Raw genomic sequence first — 10,468 nt, forward strand, 5'->3', positions numbered from 1 at the left:
AAATACATACAGTACATCAAAGGTCACTTGGAAACAAATATAGCCCACATCTAAAAAGATAACTCCTTGTTCAAATGTTTCCAAACACATTGTTCAAATGTTGTCCATTGTTTAGCTCTCCTGACTTTTTGAAACCGTCCATACAATTCATATTATACAAGCACACACTGTCCTTTGATTGAAGGGTGGGCCTAAATCAAACCAAGAGTATTTTTCCGTGAAGTAACTGGTTGCAGAGTGTTATTGGGCACGGGCTTGCCATGTGTTAAATTATCATAAAATAATGTCCCATCTGTGGAAACACTGAAAGGCAAACAAGGATTGCATCATATGGCTTTTGGAAACGACGGGGTAGGGGGACACTGAAGGGGTCTAGCTGATGTGAGATGATGACATACAGGTGGCTGCAGACGTGAGAGCAGATGGCGGAGAGCGCAGGGCACTGAAGGGGGCAGTCTGGTTTAGGAAAGAGCCGCACAAACTAGTAACAGTGTGCGAGTGAGCTGCAGGTGAATCCCTAACCTGTGAGAGTTTATATATCGCCAGCGCGTCACCTGAATGCCGGGGTATGAGACAATGAAACCACAATGGAAGACAGGGATAAAACGCGTCCAAGTCACGAGAGAGGAAATAGGAGCGCAATGACGGACTGTGCCATCAGGGAAAGGTAAAGACCGGAAAGCTGGCGATATGTTTAGACTGCTGCTGAATAAGTTAATTGAATGAGTGAACCTGACAAGACCAAAACAAATGTACACAGAGCTCCTGAACTGAGACGCGCACATTTCAGTCGGTGGAAAGAGTTTATTTTTCGTTTTTGAAGAGAGAAGCCAGCAGAAAACGTAAAGAATCATGGATACAGAGGGAATCACAGAGGACCACGGAGCCGACCACGGAGCCGGGGATCTAGCTCAATCTGCTGCTATGAAACTGTCTGAGATAGGCGAAAGAACTAAACAACTAGGTACTAAATTCAAAGACCCTGAGCGACAGAGACGGATTATTCTAGTGATTGTCTGTGTAGCACTTCTATTAGATAACATGCTTTACATGGTAATTGTGCCGATCATACCAGACTATTTGGCAGAATTACAAAGTGAGGCAGATCACGCTTCGTTTAATGCAAGAGTAATAAACGCCGGGAATTCCTCGAATCATACTGTCTTTAAAGCCACCAAAGGCAACTTCGACCTGCAGATTGGTGTACTTTTTGCGTCCAAAGCCATATTGCAGCTTTTGGTCAACCCGTTGACCGGGACGTTCATTGACCGGGTCGGCTATGACCTTCCTCTGTTCATCGGACTCATCATCATGTTTTTTTCCACTTGTCTATTCGCCTTCGCCGATAATTACGTGTCTCTGTTCGCGGCGAGGAGCTTGCAGGGCTTGGGCTCAGCGTTCGCAGATACATCAGGCATCGCCATGATAGCGGATAAGTACACGGAGGAGGCGGAGAGGAGCAGAGCCCTGGGTATCGCCCTGGCATTCATCTCTTTCGGCAGCTTAGTGGCGCCTCCCTTCGGGGGCATCCTGTACGAGTTTTGTGGGAAACGGGTGCCCTTCATTGTGCTGGCCTGCATCTGTTTCACGGACGGCATGCTGTGCCTGACCGTGTTAAAGCCCTTCTCCAGAGGGGAGAGAGAGAACATGCCCGTGGGCACCCCCATCTACAAACTGATGATCGACCCCTACATAGTTGTGGTGGCGGGTGCCCTGACCACCTGTAACATCCCGCTGGCCTTCCTGGAGCCCACCATCGCAAACTGGATGGAAGAAACCATGCACTCTTCCGAATGGGAGATCGGCCTTGCCTGGCTTCCCGCGTTCTTCCCGCATGTCCTGGGTGTGTACATCACCGTCAAACTCGCGGCTAAGTACCCACACCTGCAGTGGTTCTACGGGGCCTTGGGCATGGTGATAATCGGCGCCAGTTCGTGCACCGTGCCAGCCTGTAAGACCTTCGGCCAGCTGATGGGTCCACTGTGTGGCATCTGCTTTGGCATCGCCCTGGTGGACACGGCGCTACTGCCTACACTCGCTTTCCTGGTGGACGTGCGGCATGTGTCGGTGTACGGCAGTGTGTACGCCATCGCGGACATCTCCTACTGCGTGGCCTACGCCCTGGGCCCTGTGGTGGCCGGACAGATAGTCCACGACCTGGGCTTCATTCAGCTCAACCTGGGCATGGGCCTCGCCAACGTGCTTTACGCACCAGCGCTCCTCTTACTAAAGAACGTGTGCCAAATGAAACCATCAAACTCGGAGAGAGGCATGCTACTGGAGGAAGGCCCCACGGGTCTCTACGACACAATAAAAACTCAGGAACGCGAGAGGAAGAGGAAGGGGTTAAGTAATGTTGTTGATGAGAATGGCATAGACAAGTATTCTGAAGAAGAGTCATTTGAGTATGCGTAAACTGTAAAAAATAAAAAATAAATAAAAAAAGTGCCCATAAAGCGATGAAGCTATACTCTCAGTGCCATACTCCTTTGACCGAACCATTTACATCATTTAATTAGGAAAGAAGATAACTCCAGATTAATCTCCTGTCTTCCAATTCAATCGGACAATGTCATCTGAAGAAGCATTCACAGTAGATTGCGCTAGGGTGATATTTGTTAAAGCTGAAAGTGTGTGCATTGTGCCAAAACATTGATTCCATATCATATTCATGGACCTGTGTAAACTGAACATAACTTTTATCATAAAAAAGAACTAATGAAATGTATTCGTCATTCAAAATAATATACCTTATATGTATTTTGCAAGAGCTGTGCTGCTAAAATCAATATGCAATATGTCACAATACACTTTTAGGGGGGAATAGATGGATTTGAATCCCCCGTCTTACTTTGCGTATTCTGTATTTAACTTAATTTGGATGATGTATAGGCTATCTGGAATGCATATCCTAAATGTATGATAGGACATTTCAGCAATTGCTTATATGTGTATATTAATGTACATATTAAATCAAGAGTATGTGAATGTACCAGTGCTTCATGTGTGTTGTTGTCAAAAGTATAATATGCATGCAATGATTGGCTAACTCCCTTTAGCTACCAGTCTGTGTTGCTCTCTTATAATGCAAATACAATATTTACATAACGTTATAGTTGAAAGGGTTGTAAGAAATTCACAAGTCAAAGTCACTAAAATCACAACACATTATTCACATCAAATTAAAATGTAATATGAACATACATCTCAATCAAGACCTATAGGCTGCAACACAGTCTCACATTCAATTCGCGCATATATGTACAAAATGTATTTCAGCAGATTTCGTGCGTTTTTGTGCATTTTTGGGGTGGTTCAATTCGTGAGAAAAGACACGAATTTATGTGCCTCTTAATTCGTGAGAAAAGGCACAAATTTAACCAGTAGGCTACACAAGCCTTTGCAACAACCATATAGACGCGATAATTTATATTTCATTTTTGTTCTTCTTAATGGCTAATTCAACGTCATGAATATACAGAAATTTTGTCTTTGTTTAACCATGTTTTAAAATGTGTCGTTGTATGCCTATATGTACTGTTTTAGACTTGCTGAACAGAATTTTTGAGAAAAGACGCACATTTACGTGCGACTTAATTCGTGGGAAATATTGTTTTATTAATGCCAATGCTGTTTTCTGTGCTTGATTTCGCTTAAGACTTTGGATACTGGTGCACTTGTAATCAGAACGCCTTTTTTTCATGTAGGCAACCATACACGATTTTATTCATAACCCATTTCATATTTCGTGGAGCATAAATTACACCATTTTCTTCATAATGCATGTATTACATGTTAAACAGGTTAATGTAAAATAATGAATTATGTTGGCTTACACTTATGGCCTTTCCAATGCCTTTCCATTATGATTATTACGGTCATGTCACTCATGTTATATACTTAGGCTACTGTAACGCGTTCAACCAGTTAGCAAGTCAGAAATGTCAGTTTCCTAGTACCGACTAGCACTTGAATGCAKTATTATGCTGGCTTCACATTCTCCTGGGATACTGGACAATGGGAAGTCGTAACTCCGACATKATTGTTTTCAAGTWMTTTTCAAGTCGGAACAATTCTTAAACCAATAAGATTGGCCACATCATTTTCTAATTTCCCTCTTGTAATTCCTATTTGGAGGGTCATTCAAGTGAAACTTCCCAGTCGGAACTAGGAATCCCCGAGAACTCCGATAGTACCTGAACGAGGCATTAGTATGTGTAATAGCAGCTACATACATAGCCTACATCTGTCTTCAGATTTATTTTATGGGTGATTTTTCCATTGACAGAAATGTATTTAGTCTTCSACTCCACTCTTCCGATACATTTATTTGCTGCAGACAAGATGATATTCAACAGGTAGGCATTTTGAAACCGTTCAGAGATTACTCCAAGTAATGGCACTCTTTGGGATCTTTGCCAGGGAACATTTAAATACATTATCAATGGCAAATACTGTTTTCTATGCTTGATTTCACTTAATATTTTTGGGTGTTGCGCTCATTGCAGTCAGAAAACATGTTGGCCGATCAAAACCCTTGCGGGTTTCTCTCCCCGAGTCGTACGAGAAAATAACGGAAAACTGACCCAAGATCAGTACTGTACATATGCAACTTCAACCCCATGTAATGCGGAGCGTGTTCCAGCTCGTCAACACAATCGGCTGCAGGGGAGGTTACTTTCTGTGTTGTTCAGTTTATATAAGAATATCAAATTAAATGAATCTTAGAAACGCTTTTCCAGGCAGTTTGAATGTATATTCTTATTCTGTGCAGAATCTGTGTAATTTGACCTACAACACAAATGCGCACYATGACTTCAACAAAGAAGACAACTTGGAACGTACCCGATCCTCCCAAGCRATCATTCTCTTTCCYGGTAAGTGAAGTATGCAAATAAACCATGTGGTTGTAATCGATAGTATGTAATGTTATGGAGATTGATTTTTACGACATTTTTCAAACCACTATGCATTTTCACTGATCTGTCAAGGTTTTCAATCAAAATCTTAGCTATAGGCCTACTCAACAGTTCAGCTAGCTAGCGAGCTAGCTGGCTTTAGCTAGCTAGCGAGCTAGCTGGCTTTAGCTAGCTGGCTGGCTTTAGCTAGCTAGCGAGCTAGGCTACAGTCTATGGAGTTCAATGGTGGGCGCAGGGTTTTGTTCTGGGCAACATCTACACACCTGATTAAACTAGTTTGAGTGGTTAATWACTTTAATCCACATGTGTCAAACTCCTACCATGGGRGGTCTGAGTGTCTGMAGGTTTTTGCTCCACCCTTGATTGATAAATGAAGGTCACAAATGACTAAGGAACTCCCCTCACCTGGTTAGGTTGTCCAGGTGTTCATTGACATGAAAAACCAAAAACCAGCAGACACTCGGCCCTCTGTGGAATGAGTTTGACACCCCTGCCTATTAGAGCTAGTTCAACTTGTCTTTGCAAAGTCTTTCTAAATTAGACAGTTTTAGATCTTGTGGAGAAAACAATTCCAAACAATGGATGAATTGGGACCACCAGACAGCAATGCTCCCATATACAGTGAATGGTCATCTTGTTATCCATCATTCACATTCTTTACATTTTTGTAYACCACCTGTATTTTTTGTGATATAATCCACTTACTAATTAAGTACATTTTAATGCTGAGTTACATTTTTTTATTAAAATAAGTATCCTACATATACAGCTGTGAAATACAATTCTAAACTTGTTCTATTCTGTTTACTTTGCAGCTCCAAATAAAGACCCTTCACACCTACCACCCTTCTATTCAGACAACTCAGACCTACGGCTGACACCTTTAGTCTCTCTATCTCTCTCTTTMTTTCTATACATCCTCTTKGTACAGATCTCTTGATCTATCCATCTGGCTGCATTTTAAGTAAGTGGAAACTTTTTCTCTTTTAATTCAGCTTTCTTCCCATTTCTTGTGTTTTCAAAAACAAACCAGGTTGTAGTTTTAAAATGCCAACCAACTGGAGGAGATKATTCAAAAATTGTATCTTAAAATAAGCAACCAAATCCCACTGGCCCAAKTATTGTTTAATCTGTCAACTAACGACACTCATTGCACTGTGCACCTGAGGCTATGGCAGGTAGCCTACATCTAGGTTACAATAGTAGTCAACAGTTAGTATGACACATTACGTTACAGTGTGGCATGTTAAAGCCTCAGGCTTAGTTTTATTACTTGGCGAGGTCCATTATCAGATCTGACCCATATGATTGAGTCATTGAAACCCATGTCACCTTCAAACACACACACAGCACTTCTTTAGTGGGTTTGAGAAGGGTCAGGGCTTGATGTTTAATGTGAACTCAACGTCAGCTCCTTAGTTGGCCAAACTCTCTTTATTAATTGCTATTGTTAGTATAGTTTTTATCTCACAATCTCTAGTTCTCCTTGTCCATTCAAGCCCATTGCCAGAGTGGACCTCCCTGGTGCATTCCATCAGTCAAAGTGATGTGTATAGGGCTATTCTTTCTGACACTTTCATATCCACCTTTCATGCAGAATGGCTCCTGGCTCCAGCCGTAAGCTGTGTCCTAGCTGTAAAACATCAATAGGAGTAGCCTCAAAGAAGTGCAAGTTCTGTGGTGCAATAATACAGCTGAAGGTGAAGTTAGAGGCCCAGAAAATGAAGGCTACTGATGAATGGGCAACTAAGACTATTAAATATGGAAGATTTGCAACCTTGATTAATGCAGCAAACAAGCTGGTAAGCTTTATTATGTTTTCCTCTAAAAATATTTATGCATTTCTTGCTTAGGGAAATGATAGGCCCTATGCACTTATTTGTTGTTGTCATTTGACTGTAAATCTAAATGTCATTATTTGACTGATATTTGTTGTGTTTCTGGAAGTTATTTTGTCATSAATGATCCCAGGTACATAGGTTCCACAAGTTAGGAGTKTACCCCCTGCTACTCCTCAGCAAGAGGAAGAAGGGTAACATTTTGTCGTCAACTGCACTGTGTCCTCACAGTGGTATGATGAACCAGACCTCAATGGCAGCAATCCAAAGGTTGTATGAGGCAATTGTGAAAGGTATTTGGACAGAAATATCTATGTTTGTCTACCTTAAGACCCTATCCCTCAACCACCACATCCGTCAGACTGTAAAAAACGAATTATTCCACTTAGGCGAATTCGCCAAAGTCAGCCCCTCCCTCTCCTGTTCTGCCGACCGAAACTCTCATCCATGCTTTCTTCTTCTCCTGAATAGACTATTGCAACTCACTACTCCCCGGCACTAACACAGACTCCCTCGATAAGCTCCAAATGGTTCAAAACTCAGCAGCCCGTCTTCAAACCCACTAAATCATCCTGGCAGCCTTTCTTCTAACCCACTAAATCATCCTGGCAGCACATCTTCTAACCCACTAAATCATCCTGGCAGCCCATCTTCTAACCCACTAAATCATCCTGGAAACCCATCTTCTAACCCACTAAATCATCCTGGCAGCCCATCTTCTAACCCACTAAATCATCCTGGCAGCATATCACCCCCATCCTCTGTGAACTCCGCTGGCTCCCTGTCTCCCACCGCATTAATTACAAGATCCTCCTGACCTAAAAACATCTCCCCCCACCTTGCTACCCCCATCCTCTCTGACCTTCTTCTCTCCTATCAGCCCTCATGCTCTCTCCCCTCAACCACAGTTGGCCACCTTGTCATCCCCAGGTCCAAGCTCCAGAGTTTCAGTGACAGGGTCTTCTCCAGGGTTGCTCCTAGGCTCTGGASCTCTGGAAGTCCATCATCATCTTTCAGTCCCGCCTAAAAACCCACCTCTTCACCATGGCCTACCCTTACCTCCCCCTCCACCATTTCCACACACCTCTTCACCATGGCCTACCCTTACCTCCCCCTCCACCATTCCCACACACRCCTCTTCTGTTTCACACACTCATACATATGCGCAACACCTGCTCACTCCCTCACCTGCTATCTCACTCACATACTCACACATCACACCCTTTCCTTGAGCCCTTCTTACCTCTMTCTAGCCMYGTTTACACCTGGTTCTAACATGCATTATATGTCCYGATCTYGTCCACAGTCTGATTGTTCCCACATTTTCAGACAGGTGTAGACGATTAAAAGAAGCATTGTGATCAGATCTTCCTGACCACRTCTGGAGTTGACAGTAAAACCATTTAAATCATCCTGCCTTCTAAAATCATTGACAGGTGGCACCATTGACTTATGGAATATATATGTGTCTTAAAATAAATAAAACAGTATTATTTTGAAAGAAGATTTGTCAGAATTTGGTAGATTAGCATACAAGGCGGACAGTATATTTTTTCACAATGCGTACACAGTTACTGATAAGACCATGTGTAGACGCATTTTCTAAAAATGTGGGCACAATCAGAATGTGGACAAGATCAGGACAAAGAATGCATGTTTGCGCCAAAGTATTTGTTTAACGTTTTTCTTCCTGTTGTTTAGTCTGCTGTTGTTTAGTTAGATTATTGATTGTTTGTTAGTTTTTACAATTGTAAAGCTATGTATGTTTCATGTATAATTATGTTATTATTAAAGTAGAGGAGTTAGTTCAGGCAAGCAACATTTCAACACATTCTGTATTCACATATCCTGTGTAGAAGTTTATTTATAAACTGGTGGTTCCAGCCCTGAATGCTGATTGTCTGAAAAGCCTTGGTATATCAGACCGTATGACAAAAAGATTTATTTACTGCTCTAATTACATTGGTAACCAGTTATTAATAGCAATAAGGCACTTGGGGTTGTGGTATATGGCCAATATACCACGGTTAAGGGCTGTATCCAGGCACTTTGGCATTGCGTCATGCAAAGAACAGCCCTTAGCCGTGGTATATTGCTATAATACCACACCTCCTCCAGGGCCTTATTGCTTAATAATACATGCTCACCTCTGCCAATTGGAAAACTGTTGTCCACTTGTCTGTCCCATCTCCTTAATATGTTCTATTTCGCAGTGGCAATCAACACCCATACCCCCACACTACAACCCTCCAACCCTCCCCCTGTTGCTGCCAAGAACTGTCTGATACAGTTGCCCCCCAGGAGACCAGCTACACCCTCATCCTCAACCAGGTTGAACCCCTGATATCCCCCAACCACCCAGGAGACCAACTCCAACTACGCCTGAGCATGAACACAGTCAAACCCATCCAATCCCATCCACCCCATCCTACCCCATCCAACCGTGTCCAACCCCATCCTACCCATCCAACCCCATCCAACCCCATCCTAACCCATCCTACCCCATCCAACCCATCCTACCTCATCCAACCGTGTCCTACCCCATCCTACCCCACACAACCCCATCCAACCGTATCCAACCCCATCAACCATCCATACCCCATCCAACCGCCCATCCCTACCCCATCCAACCCCATCCAACCCCATCCTACCCCATCCTACCTCATCCAACCGTGTCCTACCCATCCACCCCACCCAACCCCATCCTACCCACCCAACCCCATCCTACCTCATCCAACCGTGTCCGTACCCATCCACCCCATCCAAACCCCATCTACCTCATCCACCGTGTCCTACCCCATCCAACCCAAGCCTACCCCGACCTAGGAAGAGAAATATGACTACATGCAAAAAGTAAATTAGTATTAAACTTATATTGTTTATTCATAAATGTTAATGATGTCAAATAAACTTCAATTATGTGTTATTACATTATAAAACAATTCCAGTTATTGGATGGCCTCCTACTTTTCAGGAGGCAGGCATACTGTACACTCTTAGAAAGAAGGGTTACAAAAGGGTTCTTCGGCTGTCCCTAAAGGAGAACCCTTTTTGGTTCTAGGTAGAACTCTATTGGGTTTTACATGGAACCAAAAGGGTTCTACCTGTAACCAAAAAGGGTTCTCCTATGGTGACAGCCAAATAACCATTTGTAAGAGTGCAGTCTAAGGCTAGGCATAGATGTACAATGAATAATGCAATTGACTGTCCTGCTAACTGTATTAATGKTCTGGTGAGTGGTGACTAAATATATTAATGCATTTATTGTTTCAGAGTGTCCAGTGCATCCGGGGCAAACGATTTTCCCKATTCTCAAGATTCTTGCCAATAGAACTTCARAKGAGGTRAATCTGCAGAACATTGACATTCCTGTGACTGTATTTACAGGCTAATCCTAGTGCAACAMCAATTGTAGTTAACTTGCAGYGCATAGACCTGGTAGTTAAAGTGGCAATATGTAACTTTCTGGGTGGCCCGACCAAATTCACATAGAAATGTTAGTYACAGATCATCATTCTACTTGAAAGCAAGTCTAAGAAGCGGTAGATCTGTTCTACAGTGTGCGTTATAACTATGCTTTCCCGTTCTTAAGTTTTGTTATTGAGTCTTTTACTTTGGTTTTGTTTCTATTTGTTTCATAATAAAGGGTCAGGAGCAGAAAGTGAGGTGGAAGCCATGCTCTGGATGGTATGTTTACTTAAACTAATCTCC

General features: G+C 42.8%; 1 protein-coding gene and 2 long non-coding RNA genes across 5 annotated transcripts in view; all 3 read left to right on the forward strand.

Annotated features, from left to right (window-relative positions):
• The first annotated feature begins 362 nt into the window (after positions 1–362).
• LOC111977463 (probable vesicular acetylcholine transporter-A) lies at positions 363–2,992 on the forward strand. Its single transcript, XM_024006905.1, has one exon. It carries the CDS (start codon positions 853–855, stop codon positions 2,413–2,415), a length of 1,563 nt encoding a protein of 520 aa, XP_023862673.1. The 5' UTR covers positions 363–852; the 3' UTR covers positions 2,416–2,992.
• A 373-nt stretch (positions 2,993–3,365) lies between these two features.
• Positions 3,366–9,337, forward strand: LOC139029137 (uncharacterized). 3 transcript variants are annotated; one of them, XR_011481418.1, is made up of 6 exons: positions 3,366–4,358; positions 4,509–4,877; positions 5,735–5,883; positions 6,517–6,721; positions 6,891–7,050; positions 8,971–9,337. It is a non-coding gene; the product is annotated as an uncharacterized lncRNA (long non-coding RNA). The 3 variants fall into 3 exon arrangements; XR_011481419.1 differs by having other exon boundaries at positions 3,368–4,358; positions 4,559–4,877; XR_011481417.1 differs by having other exon boundaries at positions 3,366–4,877.
• A 381-nt stretch (positions 9,338–9,718) lies between these two features.
• Positions 9,719–10,468, forward strand: part of LOC139029229 (uncharacterized) — a 2,525-nt gene continuing 1,775 nt past the window's right edge. The window contains exons 1-2 of the long non-coding RNA XR_011481514.1: positions 9,719–10,101; positions 10,404–10,444. This is a non-coding gene — a long non-coding RNA (uncharacterized lncRNA). The remainder of the gene's footprint in view (positions 10,102–10,403; positions 10,445–10,468) is intronic.

Source organism: Salvelinus sp. IW2-2015, linkage group LG18 (assembly GCF_002910315.2).
Source record: "Salvelinus sp. IW2-2015 linkage group LG18, ASM291031v2, whole genome shotgun sequence".
Taxonomy (NCBI): Eukaryota; Metazoa; Chordata; class Actinopteri; order Salmoniformes; family Salmonidae; genus Salvelinus; species Salvelinus sp. IW2-2015.

What these genes read in the sequence shown, in the direction of transcription:
- LOC111977463 (XM_024006905.1), top strand. Translation starts at nt 853, where the DNA reads ATGGATACAGAGGGAATCACAGAGGACCACGGAGCCGACCACGGAGCC.